The sequence below is a fragment of the Podarcis raffonei genome, chromosome 11, assembly GCF_027172205.1.
Source record: "Podarcis raffonei isolate rPodRaf1 chromosome 11, rPodRaf1.pri, whole genome shotgun sequence".
Lineage (NCBI taxonomy): Eukaryota > Metazoa > Chordata > Lepidosauria > Squamata > Lacertidae > Podarcis > Podarcis raffonei.
This window is the reverse complement of record NC_070612.1, coordinates 31,681,709-31,697,787: the sequence shown is the minus strand read 5'-3', so window position 1 is coordinate 31,697,787 and position 16,079 is coordinate 31,681,709. Positions and strand designations below refer to the sequence as shown.

Below are 16,079 nucleotides of genomic sequence, written 5' to 3'. Positions count from 1 at the left end.
GCAGCCACGAAATTAAAAGACGCCTGCTTCTTGGGAGAAGGGCAATGACAGGCCTAGACAGCATCTTGAGAAGTAGAGACGTCACCTTGCCAACAAAGGTCCGTATAGTTAAAGCCATGGTTTTCCCAGTAGTGATGTATGGAAGTGAGAGCTGGACCATAAAGAAGGCTGATCGCCGAAGAATTGATGCTTTTGAATTATGGTGCTGGAGAAGACTCTTGAGAGTCCCATGGACTGCAAGAAGATCAAACGCATCCATTCTTAATGAAATCAGCCCTGAGTGCTCACTGGAAGGACAGATCGTGAAGCTGAGGCTCCAGTACTTTGGCCACCTCATGAGAAGAGAAGACTCCCTGGAGAAGACACTGATGCTGGGAAAGATGGAGGGCACAAGGAGAAGGGGGCGACAGAGGATGAGATGGTTGGATAGTGTTCTCGAAGCCACAAACATGAGTCTGACCAAACTGCGGGAGGTAGTGGAGGACAGAGGTGCCTGGCGTGCTCTGGTCCATGGGGTCACGAAGAGTCGGACACGACTAAACGACTAAACAACATCATACCAAAGCAATGGCCTCAGCCAGAATTTGTTTCCCCTTCTTTTTCAGTTAGCTGAAAAGTTCTATTTACAGCAACACAGTTGTAGGTGCTTGTCAACTACAACAGAAATTAATCTGAATTTCTATTATATAGAAGGGCAGGTCCAGAGTGAGCCTGTGACACACATTTCTTGTCCCTTTAAATATAGCATTAGAAATGCTTCTCCTGAACGACTATTTTTATTCAAAATGGAACTGGGAATTGTTCCACTTACACTGGCTCATAGAAAGAGGTGAATTATCTATTTCAGAACTTCACCTCCATCTGGTCTGTAGAAAGATTTTCAGTAGTAACAAAAAAATAGGAATCATCTATAGCTAGTTGTGCTTAAAACCCATGTAATAAAGACTGTATAATTATTTCATATTTTATTGCTATTAATATCTCTCACATTTAGCAAATGGGCTTTTTAGGGTAGATCCCTTTTTCTGGACTAATAAAGGTGTAGTTTGGGATACTGGTATCCATTATTCAACTAAATTAATTCCATGCTGTAATGAAGTAATAGGTGGAAGAAGCCTCTAACCTGTTGTGTAATGGTATCCCAGGGTCCCTGCCAGAGCTGCTCCCTGTAGCATTCATGTACACCTTTCCATATTTCATCCAGAGTTAAAGGTCTTCCATCTGGAAAAAAAAATAATTGTAATATATGTATCTCCACATACACACACGAAATGCAGATAATTCAAAAGCAAAAACAGAAAACACAGAGAAAATTCTATTTCCTTTAAAAGATGCCACAACAACATCTGGGATGTTTGTGTATGCGGCTGGATGTGTGTGTGTGTGTGTGTGTGTGTGTGTGAGAGAGAGAGAGAGAGAGAGAGAGAGAGAGAGAGAGAGAGAGAGAGATGGAACATGGCCCAACCCTGCTGAGTGTTTTGTAGCTGTCATGTCCACGTAGCAGAATAACTGCCCTCTTCAGAGTCCTCACCATGCAGTATTGATTGGTGCTTACTCTTGTATCCTGGATAGTTGCTGAGGTTTTATAACAGAATGAAGTTACTGTATTGAAAAGAAACATATGATCTTTGCTCAAGTATTTGTTTTTGACAAATGAGAGACTATTTTGATGCTTTTTCAATAAGTATCATTATCTTGGCATTTATCAGGTGTCAGGAGGCCATTATCCTGTGATAAATAGTTTTATTCCACTGACATTTTCATGTCCGTGAAATAAACAAGATTTATTCGTCCAATTAACATTTGAATGTCATGTTTAGATACAATCCGAAATCCTGTTGCCATCAGATTCAGTTTTATCTTATTTTTGTTGAGCACACTCAAAATGGAAGACAAACTTCTCTGTTGACATCTTACCAGTGGTAACTTCAGTGTAGGAAAATAAAATGGTGAGCAAGCAAAGTCAACAATATCTATGTAGGGAAATAGGATTTTATTGCATTATGTGATAAAATGATACACAAGCCACAACTACTAATGAGGCAGCTGGAGCATGCCCTAAGTTACCACACATAGAGGAAATGCAATTGAAAAGGTTCCTGGTGATCTCCTTTGTGTGGTTTTTAGTACTGGAGAGCACACAAAGAGCAAGCAGATTCCTGCTGTGGAATTCCCCTCCTCCATATGTCTGCTGCTTCTGGATGTTATGTAAGGATTTTTTGCTTAGATAAGTATGACAACCTCTTATTACTATATTAATTTGTCAACACATAATTTAAATTTCATATTTGAATTGCTATTCTTTCAAATGTTCACTGTTTAATCACTGTAAAGAGAGTAATAGAAAAACCTTATAGATATAACCACACATAAATACATAAAATAATCTATGCTGTAATATATATACCTGACCATGTCTTAAATTCAATTTGTTGGTCCTCAGAAACCACAAATTGCACTTTATGTTGTTTCCTCTAATCCCATAATAATATCTAGATCAGAAGGTCTTACTCTACTAGGCTGAGACCCACACCTGGATTGCTGTGTTGGACCTAAAATGGGTCACACCAGCAACACTACCATGATACAAATAAATGGTAAAAAGAAAAAAAATCATTTTATCTATAAATATAAAAGGGAAAATTTCAGGCTTCTGAATTCTCTCTAAGAATTAAGCTTCATTTAGGTTTTTAATTTATAAAGAATAGTGTGAATTTGGGGTGAGTTTTGCCTCTTTCAGAGATCAAAGCTTTATCACTTAGCATTTCACAGAGATGTGATTGCACTTACTGAAGTTGTTATAAAATAATATTCTCACTGACTATTACTCTTCCTCAGTTGTCATACAGAGGCAAATGTTCCAGCAACAATAGTTTTGAAGATTATGAATCCTCAGGTGCTATGTTTTCTATGTTGGAAATTTAGATGTGATGTTTACATAAACTTCTATTTTGGTGCATATACATGAGCTGAAGAGTCACAAAAATGGATAGGTGCAGGGAAGTCTGCACAGAAAGCTCATCTTATGCCAAATGAACTTAGGATGAAATGCCATGCATGTCGCCCTGCTAAACATGCTTCCTTGTTAAAACTAGGATTGCCTCTTGATACACTACTAGTATCACATTTCTAATTTATCTGTTGTCAGCAGCTAAGCTGATACACTTCACCAGAAATTGCTCATAGGACACTGCTGCCAGAAAATCACAACCATACAGATGATGCAACATGAATCATGCAACCAGAAGCAGCATTATGTATGGAAGTGGTAAAAATACAACCAAGAGAAAAATAACGTATTGCTTTCTCTCTAGCACAGACACATTCCAAAACGTTTAAAATTTTAAATATTATGTTTTCTGTTGGTTTTATTTATTTTTTAACATTAATGATTGAAGTACAGTGGTACCTCAGATTACATACGCTTCAGGTTACATACGCTTCAGGTTACAGACTCCACTAACCCAGAAATAGTGCTTCAGGGTAAGAACTTTGCTTCAGGATGAGAACAGAAATCGTGCTCCTGCGGCGCAGCGGCGACAGCAGGAGGCCCCATTAGCTAAAGTGGTGCTTCAGGTTAAGAACAGTTTCAGGTTAAGTACGGACCTCCGGAATGAATTAAGTACTTAACCTGAGGTACCACTGTATATGTTTTGGAAATGCTCCAAAATGTGTGTGTTTGTGTGTGAGTTTTAATATACACTATACACTAACAACACAATCCTAAACCTGGCTTTTGCAATGTCACACACCACAATTTTATACTAATGACTCAAGTCTGACACACCGGCATACATAGGATCGGGGTGCAAGTAAATAATATTTCCTGATGCAGGTGGAACAGAAAGAGAAATCTGGGTGTCATCTGCATATTGGCGACAGCTCATTCCCAATTTCCCGATGACAGCTCCCAGAAGCTTCAAACAGATACTAAATGGGGGGGGGCAACATGGAACTCTGTGGGACAGCAGAGGACTTCAGCGGCACTGAACAAGAGTCCTTCATAACTACTTTCTGGGAATGGCCTCAAAGGTGCTAGTGGAACTATCATAACTTGGTACCTCTAACCACCACTTCTCAGAGCCGTTCCAGAAGGATACTGTGGTCAACAGTACTGAAGTCACCAACAGGTTAAAGAGAACAAGCAGGGTCACACTCCTCCATCTCTCTCCTAGCAAATATAATCAATCAGGGCAACCAACACAATTTCAGTATCGTGACTGGGTCAGAGTTTGAACTGAAATGGGTCTAGTTAATCAGTTTCCTCCAAGCATGCCTGAAGCTGGACAACCATCTCCCTCTTAACTAAATTGCCCCCAAATGGGATATTTGCCACTCAGTGATATTTTTGGATCCAGGGAGGTCCTTTTAAGTAGTGCAATAATCAAAACTGATTTACAGATAGAACAGTCAGTGTTTTGGGTGCCTCTACAGGACTTGCTCTAATCGTGATGTCCAGTTCTGTCCAAATCTATCCCTAAAGTGCCTTGCAAAATTGTAACAAATAACGGTTGACTCTGATCCCAGTCAGGCAGTGTCTTCAAGGAAACAATCTGCACAACTCACTCTGCTGATATGTGATGTGACATATGTGTGTGTGTGGCATGTGTGTGTATTTGTGTCCCACCTAATGGTGCTCAAGGCGGAATTTTTGCCCATGGTAAAGCAGCTCCAACACCACTGCTGCTAAAGGACACCTAAGATCGGTTGGAAAGAACTGTTAAGAGATATGCTACACTATTTAGGTCAGAAGGGGGCTGCTAAAAAGATATAAGAAGGCCCTAGTTTATTGTAGAAATCCTCCAAAAGTCATTATTTTCTATTGTGAAAAACTCCCAAGAAGAGTGCTAAAATGTATAATTATACTTGCAGGAACAATTAAAACTCTGTACTGCAAGGGGAGCTGTTGGCACACAATACAAAGATTGTGCATTAGATCATCCATCAGCTTCTGTAATATCCACTTCCAGCTATAAGGAGTCATGTTTCAACACCTCCGATTCCCTGATGCTGACAAGCTAAACAACTTGTTTTGTCTCTGGGAGCTCTTCTCTGGTGATTAACTGCTTATAGTGAATACTAATTATGTGAAAATACAGTACTGTAAAAAAAAAAAAAAAAGGTGGGGGGAGAACTGCCCTACTTCCTTTACCTGCAGCATCACCATTCCCAAACTCCCCACTTGCTTCTAAGAGGTATATGCTATTGTTCCATCTAATACAAATATGATGACATTTTATCACACTACAAATAAATTAATGTGCCTACTGTATATTTTGAAAACACTAAGTGACTTGGGCAGCAAGATTTTCTTTATCCTGCCATTTGCAGACAAGTTAAACAACAGTGTATTGCTACTTCGTTAAATGTTTGCAATAACCACAAGCACGTATATAATTGCAGTGTGGTATGTGTGAATTAGGGAACTATTACTAGGAATGGAGCCTGATATATGTCCCCAATTCCCTACATCCTAACTTGAAAATATACCCTGAATTGTCATTTGCATGAAAATGAACCTCAGATTAAAATCCCTTTTACCAGAGGAGTCAGAGAATTTGTTCTTCCATTTTACATCCAAAGAGCTGGTTAAAATGCTAACATGGCAAAATTAAAAGCCATTAAACAATATAAGGCAGCGAGTGATTAAATCTACCAAACACATTCAAAGCAGCTTAAGCTACTTTTTAATTAAAAAGAAAAAGATATCACTAGCAACATTCAGATGTGTTCATCTAGATAAAGCTAACAGATCATTCCAAACACAAAAGCTACTGATACTGCTATGCAGGAGACTAAGTTTAGAAAATGACCTCAGGATTCCAACTCCCTGGCCTCAGGTACAGACTCCTTGGGCAGAGCAGAGTAGCATATAGACACTGCTACAAATATGATCACTCTATGCCTGCTAATTAAGTAAGCATTACTAACAGTGGCCTTGGAGGAGGCAGTGTTCCACCTTCCTGACAAAGTAAGGGAAGCAGCAGTGGAACATTGGTTGCAGCAAAGATTGAAAAGAAAATACCAAAAGCAATGTATGCCAATGAAAATACATAAAGCTAACTTTTGGCACAAAGAGCTTTAAAATTATTATTGTAATTGTTGAAACATGATAAAGTAAGGGGTGTTCTCTATTTAATCATTCTCAGCCAGAATACATTATTAATTTAAAATGAAAATTCTGGATAAGTACATATTCAAGGGCATCTTTTCAGAAGTTGGCCCCATTTCTGAGTCTGACACAGTAGATTTTTCTTTTCTTTTTTGTAAAGAAATTGCCAGCAGGTTTAGTTAACCATAGGCTTGCTGCCAGGACTCTTAAGATCAAACTTATTCAGGCTGAGATGATATCATCTGCCCCAGGATACTGATATTTACAGAATCTGAAATATATACAACAGCAACCACCATACGCTAACATTTTTTAATCCTTTTATTTTCCTGCTAATCCAATACAATTTCTATGTCTCATAAATACTCCATGTGCACATTTTTCTTTTTAATAATTGTTTCATGAAGAGGACATCTTACCTAAAAAACATGCCCTGAAATAAAGTACAGGAGCTTGATAGCTGCAGGAGTACAAAACATGATATTCATAGCGAATCACCTCAGATGCTGCAGAGTTTCCAGCCACTTGAGAGTCATCTAGACATTCCTGAAACAAACATTAACAGTGGACATAACCAGAGAGAATGGGAATGAAATACAAATGAATAAATACCTTAAATAATCATAAATGCTATCACCATGCTGTCACCTGCCTTATCATAAGATTATAATTTTAGCAATCACTTCACATTCTTCAGGCTGCCTTCCTTTTTTGTTTTATTTTTAAAACTTTCACGTGTATCTTTATCTCTCTACTTGTTGACTTATTAATTAAAATAGGATATTTTTTAATGAGAGAAAGGTTTAATGGTATCATAGGCAAGTTCCTAGGGAAAACTTGTAAAACTTACTCCGCCCTTCAGAACTCAACCATGGAAAGGGCATGTATGAATTGAGCAGGTCACTTCCAAATTAATAATTTTCATTTGTTAAACACATTCAGGCATCCAAAGTGTTTCATGTGCATTATCTAATTGTACCCCTTACAACAAACTTGTAGGAGAAATTCATTATTATTATCTCCCAGAATGCAGACAGGACTGAACGGCTTGCCTAAGACTGACTAGTGAGCTCATACCAGAGCCGAGATTTAAACATGGGACTTCCTGATTCAAAGTTCAGTCTCTTAGCCATGATGCTACACCAATTCCCTCTTATGTCTGTTTCACCTATAATGTTCTTTCCAACCCAAGAAAGGATAATCAATATACTTTACTGTAGGCACTTGCAGATGGCAGGGAGGGTGCCAGCACTAACCTCCCCAGTTGCCTATGCTGCTGCTGCATACTGGGATGGAGAGGAAGAGGTGGTGGTAAGGTCAGTGCAGTGCAAATGCACCAGCTGAGGGAACTGTTATATAAACCTAGCCTGGGTCAATTCACACAGGCAAACCCACACAGAAATCAACACATGTTGAAGCAATTGTACGATTTTTATGACACTTCCAGCATGCACCATTTTTTGCTGCTAAACCTGGTTTAAGCAACTTCGCGGTGGCATGGTGAATTAGGCTGGGTAGATGGACAAGTTATTATCAAACAGCTTTACCACTGTCTATATTCTGCATGGATACATTCCACCCATTTTGTCAACATACCAATTTAGTTCTGTGAAATGTTACCGTTACTGCTGACGATCTTCCAGTCAATTTGAAAAGTAAACTAACCTCAGATAATTTCCTATATAATTCAATTTATGTGGAACAAATGCCAATGTCAAGATTGAAAGAGACAGTAGGCTTGATGCTTTTTTATTTTTTAAAAAATATTATTAAAGAACATATACTTCAATGTCATACAAAAATAAAGAAAAGCAATACAACTGAAAGAAAATGAAATTTAACATCCCCCATCCCAAAAATAAATAAACGTGGGTTGTTTAATTCACAATCTGGGGGGAGTATTGGTGTGTTGGGGTAATAACTTTTTTTTAAAATGCTTTAGCTTTATTTATAAATAACACAATATTGTGCTCAAGGTATGATATTTTCACTTAAAGCCGAAAAGATACTAAAAATTCCAAATATTAGCATATTTCACAGAAAACGTTTGAGCACTGCTATCATCGTTCATATATAAAATAAACAGCTTGGTGCAATTTTTGAAGAGAAGAAAAATCCACACAATCCCTCCAATTCTGTTCTTGCTACTATATTGCACAACTGATTTTTTATTTATTTTTTTGGTAGTTTATAAACCTTTGCAACCATGTTATTGAAAACAGAGCTCTTAAACTGACTAAAAGGAGACCATTACTGAAGTAGGAGTAAATAATGATATGGTGAAAATATCTAAACTACAAGGCAGGTGGAGCCTAATGCAGAGGTATTTATTAAACCCTCCCAAAAGATCACAATTAACAAATTAATTTACTGGCAAGTACTGGTGTTCAAAGGCTTTGAAATGAGGCCATTAACTTCTCTTTTTTCTTTTTAAAAAACATGCTTCATGGAGTGAACTAAAAGGAAATACTGGAACATATTTGTCAAGATAACACAACTGATGCATTCACAGTATAAAGGCAGCACGCCTGCCAGAAAAACGTGCATATGTGCGCACAAGCTGAGTAATGGCATGCTTCCAAACTCATGCCTTATACAGCCATAGAATTTGTAGGTGCACTTGGTGACAACCAGCTGTGAGTTCAAAATTCACTATACTGATTTTTCTGGGTGAAGTACTGAATGGCTGAATGGCTGAAAAAAACAGCTTCCCTAAGAACACAGTTGGCGGTATCATATGCCTCTCAGGTTGTTAATGAACTTTAATTCTTCCTCCTACATTAGGAAAATGCCAGAACAAATCATGTTAAAGATGGTAGACTTGTGTTAAACTTGACTAAACACTTAACATTATGTTCCAACTTAGTAGTAGTCAACAGCCTGACCTTATTCAGAAAATAAAACCAGTATATGATTTAAAATAGTCAAGATAATTATTGGAAAAACAGAACAGCAGTATTTTCTAGAAAGATGCTGAAGCAATTTTTAAAAAGATGAAAACCTGTTCAATAGACAACTATAACACAACATGCCTTTTTATAGAGAAAACATACATGGTTTTTACTAGATATTCAGAGTTCTCATTTTTGCCTGCCTTGTTTCTAGAAATATGATTACTTGCTATATCTGTGATCTATAAACATACAAGGACTTCTGAATCCTTCTTAAGGCCAGCTCTAATCCCTTTTTATTTGGTAAACAGTAGTAACAGGATGCATGACATAAAGGCTTGAGTACTCATGTGTAATATTTTTCTCTGTACTTCCAATAGGGTGGATGAAAAGAATTTACCAAGGGGAAGTCAACTTTGGTCTCTGTAAATGTTGATAGCATCATTTTCTGAAGCTGAGCCATGTTCTAACTGAAGTTCATTTTAAGTCACCTTAATACACCCTTTACAGTATTTGGCGCTCCCTGTGAATGAAAAGACCACAACATCTGAGAGATTATTCTGTTTAGTATTATGTGCAAAGGAAAATAAATTGTGCTTTTAAAACAAACTATCCTAGCTTTAGCTATAATGATTAGCAATCACATTAAGTAGCAAAGAAACTAAGAAATGTATAATACACCATAGGATACATTTCTTTCGACATGATTCTGCCTCATGTCCTAAAAGCAAAGTATAAAGAGGCCCTATTTGGTAATTAAAATAGCCCTTCCTTTTCCTTCCATGCTGGCACATCACAGCTGTGCCAGGTGCACATAAAAGTGACCAACTGGTTATGGTAAACCAAGTCCCTCCCGCACCATGCCTTCAGGTATATATACCGACTAGTTTCTGCTTCTTAGTCTCTCCTGCTGTGCAGACTACTTGGAGCAGGAGTGATAGTCCACAATTACAAAACATTCCTATGAGGAACCCCCTCTGTCCTCTTCACCAATGCTGACACAGCGGAATATTTTAATTTTGAAAGACAATGCAATCTGTTTTTATTGTTAATAGTGCATCGTTGAATTCAACTCATGGTGTTTAATTCAGCTAAGTCAGCATTAGGGCAGATCCAATGAAATCAATAGGCTTGACTAACTTAAGTCCACTGAGATGACAAAGTTGGATTCAGTAAGTAAGTTGAGCATTCCAAACAGCTCCTCAGCAGAAGAAGCTCTCCACTTCAGACTTTTGCCCTTCATGATTTGAGGGGGGCTACAGGAAGGGCAGATCTTAGGAGATTCATTCCTGTTCTCACTTTTTTAGGTACTGATTTTACACACAAGCAGAATGCCCAAATAGGGCCATAGACAGGCATGCACCACAAGCAGACAAGCAATTTTATCCTCAGCATGCAGTTTATTCTGAAATGATTTTAACTGATATTTAGTCTTAGGATTTACTGCTGCGGATTTTTAAAAAAGTCATTTTATTATATATGTGCATTGGTTTATTATGGTGTTATAGTTTTAGTGCTGCTCCCATCATTCTTTTAGATGCACTAGTGTGTTTTAGAATATGGGTGACATCCACCACCATGTGAATCAACTTCCACTTGCACAATGGAACTTCTCCTTCCCCATCTTCTGGAGCAGTTTCTGGAGACTTGTGATGAGTTACTGGGAATGAAAGGAAAGGAAAGGAAAACTCTGTTGTGCAAGTGAAGTGTGTTAATAATAATAATAATAATAATATTTTTTATTTATACCCCGCCCTCCCCAGCCAAGGCCGGGCTCAGAGCGGCTTACAAGCAATAATAAAAACAAGTTGAATGATTACAACTTAAGAACAAAATTAAAATACAACATAAAAATATTTAAACATTAAAATATTAAAATATAGCCTCATTGTAGGAGGAGAAGGAAAGGAAAAAAGAAAGAGAGGAAGGGAGGGAATCAAATTGGCTCCAAGCCAAAGGGCAGGCGGAACAACTCCGTTTTACAGGCCCTGCAGAAAGAAATCAGATCCTGCAAGGCCCTGGTCTCATGAGGCAGAGAGTTCCACCAGGCCGGAGCCAGAGTTGAAAAGGCCCTGGCTCTGGTTGAAGCCAATCTAACTTCCTTAAGGCCCCGGACCACTAGGGTGTTGCTATTTATGGACCTTGAGGCTCTCCGTAGGGCATACCGGGAGAGGCGGTCTCGTAGGTACGAGGGTCCTAGGCCGTGAAGGGCTTTAAAGGTCAAAAGCAGCACCTTAAATCTGACCCTGTACCCTACCGGGAGCCAGTGCAGTTTGAAAAGCACTGGGTGAATATGCTCCCATGGCAGAGACCCCGTGAGGAGCCTCGCTGCAGCATTCTGCACCCGCTGGAGTTTCTGGGACAGCTTCAAGGGCAGCCCCGCGTAGAGCGAATTACAGTAGTCAAGCCTGGAGATGACCATCGCATGGATCACTGTGGCCAGGTCGGGGCGGGAAAGGTAAGGAACCAACTGCTTGATGCTAGGCAACTAAGTTAGCATAACTGGAGGTCACCTTAATTTTTGATAATTTTATGGTTTGTTTTTAAACGGTATTTAATATTGTGTGCTGCCTTTGAAAGGGTACCCCTGAAAGGCAGTCTAAAATATTGAAATTGGAATAGTACAAATAAATGGATGTGTCATAACAAACAATTAACTACTCTAATAAATGCAACTGAAACAATCCAGTACAAAAAAAATAGTTCTATTACTGCTCAATTCATTTTGCATTATGCTAGTTGCATTAATATAACTTGCACTGTTTTTTACTGGTTTTATGAAGGCAGAACTAAAGTCTGTTATCAAAAGATTTGCTTGCAGAATGGTGAGTAGAAAGTTAATATATTCAACTGTTTCAAAACAGGATTTAACTTAATTTAATTCAACAGGAACTAATATTTTCTAGAAAAACAGCACACAATCACTTGATTTCCCCCACTTATTTTCTTCTCCATGATAATTTCACTTGCATGGCTGCCACACTGCATAGGAAAACTGAATCTGGGACTGACTGTTTCCTAAACAAATTGGGAAGTTGTCATCAGGAAGCATCTGTTATTTTATTACACTCACGTAAATGCATTTTTGTGCTATCATAATGGACTACTGAGCAGATGCTTTAAAGCACTATACCTAGTGCAATAAATGCTTAATAATAAAAAGACAAGTAGTTGCCATCTAATTAATGATACAAGTTGCTTTACAAATGCATTCTCACAAGCAAAATTTGTCAATCTTCGGGTGGGTAGTTTTTTAAAAAAAACTATTATGCCTGCTTCCAAAATGTTATCAGTTCTGTTCCCTTTAACGCTATATTAGAATTGTTTGGGAGGGATTTGAGAGAGAAAAGTTAATACAACATATACATTTCTCTTTTTGCAAACAAAGGATTTTTGTCTTCTCAAAAAGCTCTTCCAACAAGACCCTTCACACAAAGTTCAATTGTTAGCAGAAGTCGTTAATTTGACTTTGGCATTGACTGGTCCAGGTCAAGGCAGAACACAAAGTGAGCAAAGGCTATTCTTGAGGAAGACGTAGGCTGACAGAAGTTGTGGTCAAACAAGGAAGGCAACTGTTACAAAAAAGATGCTGCAACTCTTCTTCCCCATCCTCAAATGTCACACAAAGCTTGGTCCAGATCCTTTCTGAAGCAAGATTCTCCAGCATTGCAGATCCAGCTTGCAGGCATTTTAACAGTATGAAAAAGTGATAGTGGAATAGGGTGATATGACATGGATGTATTTGCAAGACTGCAGTCCTTCCTATACCTCTTCAACAAACTCCCTTGCTCTCCTACTGCCAACTGTAACTCCCTTCAAAATTCATATTGCAGAGTCAAGTCTTGATCCCATCAACAGGAAGCCAGAAGAGGCACAAAGTTTCTAGTATGATTAGCTGAAAAGCTATTGGATCTGAAAGATGTAAAAAAAAGTAAATGCAAACCATTTAGTGCTAATAGGGAACACTAAAGTAGCACTAGTCTGTTATGTTTTAGGAACTTAAGTATTGGATCCCTAAACTCCAAATTCCTTAATGTGGAGTATGGTGCAATCCCCATGCAATAAATAATTGTCTAGGAAAGTCTCAAGAAGAAGATGCATCCAGTAAACAGGCTGTATGCTTTTATTTTAAGTTTCCTACTCTGGAGAGCACAAATCAGTAATTTTGCGTTACCAACAATGACTTCCCACAAGGCTTTGCATATTTTAAACTTCTGTGTGAAATATTGCCCTTTTTACACCCCAAATTATACAATTACAAAGGTGCGCTTCACCTTGGGCAAATGGAGTACCAGATCAAACGAACATGGAAGACTACATCAGTACAAAGTTAAACAAATAAAGAGCTGAAATTAGTTTAATGTAAGGGTGCTGCTGGGGCTTGTCTGCTTGGTTTGATTTTATCTCTACCATAAGTTTCCACCTCCCAGGTGTTCTTTATTAATCCTGAATTCACCCTTGTTGCTTGAAGTCCCCACGAGTCTAATATATTCAAGCTTACTTTGGCTTTTTGGCATAACTTACTGAGTTGTGTCTAATCCTCCCCTATTGAATCCAGCAGTTAAACATATGTGGTCAATTACATATAATTTTCTAGGATCAGACCACCTCACAATACCACCTACCCCCAACACTTAAGGCTGTCAAAAGACATGGAGAATGGCATTGGGAGAACAGCAATTCTTGGCACGTGAACAGAGTTTCCTTCAGACTGAATAACCACTAGACCACATAGGCCAGGAAGGCAATGACGATTACAGTTCAGTTTCAGCTCCAAAACATGAAATCATGAGACTGGAAGGAACTCAAAGCCCCAAATCATACTTTAAGGCAGGATCTTCTACCAGATATTAATCCACATCCAGACCACATACCACATTACAGTATGCCACAAACACAGAAAGAGAATGAAAAACCCTGCAGGCAAGGAATAGTTTGGTAAAACAAATCCAAATGGCTCAAGCAAATAAAGCAAACATGCTATAAGGAAAGACAACGCCTTACCCCAAATTGATATGAGAGAAAATTCTCTCTCAACACCAAATAACGCTTAAAATTATTTGAGAAGTGGAAACAGAGCTCCATAATAAGGAAAAAAAACCTTCCTGTAACAAAAAAGAAATATGGAACGTTGAAAGCCTGACATTTCCAAAATCCTCAAGATTCCTGTTAAAGCTTCTATTTTTCTTTTGCCAAAGAAATAAGACTGCATCTTAAATTTCTATGTACTCCTATGACAATAAGTGGAAAGAAGCAAGGAAGCTTTATACTAATTACAAACATGAGCATCTGCATGAATTTACCATAATCGTTCTTCTACAATTTAACAGCTTTATGGGAAATCCTAACCAAATTCTGGATAATATTATGGTAAGCACTAATCCCACCCCCTCCACATTAAAAAATACAATAAAATGTTTCATTGACAACTTATAGATGATCCAGTGAAAGGAATGCTTTGCCTTAAATATGTTCTAAACATAAATGTTTTGCAAAAAACAATTGGCTGTGGTTATTTTTTGTGGCAAATGTAATTTCAACAAAATATTTCTTTCAGAATAGCTTGCAACTTTACCTAGCATAAAGTCAGGGTGGGGACACAGAGGGAACTATGTTCTCTCCAGCAAGTTCCAGGGCAAGTCTGGCATATTCTTTGAGGCTCAGTTGGTTGCTACGCAGAAGACAAAAGCTTTAGTGTTTTAAGGGAGCTATACAGAATCTTCATTGTAGGAAAATGAATTTCACTTAATGTTACATTTGTACTACAAATCTATGGTGCAACAGCATTTGAAATACTGCGTACCACTCTGTTCGCCTTACCTTGAAAAGGATACTGTAGAGTTGGAAAAGGTTCAGAAAAGGACAACCGATATGATCAAGGGGGTGGAGTGTTTCCCCTATGAAGAAAGGCTGCTAGAACTCATGGACATCCAATAAAGCTGAATGTTGGCAGATTCAGGACAGATTTTTAAAAAGTACTTCTTCACGCAGCTCATAGTTAAATTATGGAACTTGTTTCCACAGGTGATGGCCACCAACTTGGATGGCTTTAGAAGAGAATTGGACAAATTCATGGAAGATAAGGGCTCCTAGTCATAATGGCTATGATCTTCCTACATGGTCGGAGGCAGTAACACTTCTGAATACCAGTTGCTGGAAGCCATAGGAGGGGCAAGTGCTCTTAAACTTGGGTCCTGCTTCCTGGAACCTGGTTGGCCAGTGTGAGAACAGGATACTGCGCAAGATGGGCCATTGGCCTGACCCAGTAGACTGTTCTTATGTTCTTACTGTCTCTGGTCCTACTGCAATAACATCTTCAGGACAAGCCTGTTTGCCCGCATTCACACAAAAAGTGTATGGCTATACCATGGTTTAGTGCAATGTGCACAAGCTGCAGTAAGTCTTAGGCTCATATGTTTTCTCCTCCTAAGAGGTGCCTGAGAAGAGTTCAGATGCTTTTGATTCAGGTTTCAGTTAACCAGCTTGCAGTGTTGTCCTGGGTTTGTGGTTAACTATACCCACGGCTAGTTTCAACAAATGAATGTCAAAAATCATGCCTTACATGACCTTTGAACTACATACTTTCTGATTCACAGCATGTAATCTTAGTCACACCATATTATATGCAGCCTCATGGGAGCATGCCAATGATTGTGAAATAATGGGAAACCACGATCTGCTTCCTAAAGGGATGATTCAGTTCTAAATCTGGGACTTCGTGGTGCAGCCTTATAATAAATAACTTGGTTCAGATGAAAGGTGCTTGGTCCAATAAACCACAATTTACTAGACCAAGAATGAACCTTGCACATATGCACTCCCTCCTCCTTTGTGTAATGAAAAAACTCCCAATACATATTAAACAACCACTTCCTGTTACATCTTAACCATGACACAGTAGTTTAATATCTGGCTATAAACCAACATATCAAACCACAATTCAGATTAATGGGGAACTGTGGTTTAACAGGACACCGTGGTTTAATAATGGGAGTTTTCCATTATGGCATAGAAGAGAAGCAGACAAGGGAATGTGTGGGCACAATATTTGTTCTTGTTTGGCATGAACTGGAGCT

The 16,079-nt window shown here is 38.5% G+C and overlaps 1 protein-coding gene across 1 annotated transcript in view; it reads right to left on the bottom strand.

Annotated features, from left to right (window-relative positions):
- Nucleotides 1-16,079, bottom strand: part of ATG10 (autophagy related 10) — a 91,454-nt gene that overhangs the window by 19,648 nt on the left and 55,727 nt on the right. Inside the window, exons 4-5 of the mRNA XM_053407816.1 lie at nt 6,532-6,658; nt 1,124-1,221 (exon numbers count right to left, since the gene is read on the bottom strand). Coding sequence (XP_053263791.1) covers nt 1,124-1,221; nt 6,532-6,658 — 225 coding nt within the window. The remainder of the gene's footprint in view (nt 1-1,123; nt 1,222-6,531; nt 6,659-16,079) is intronic.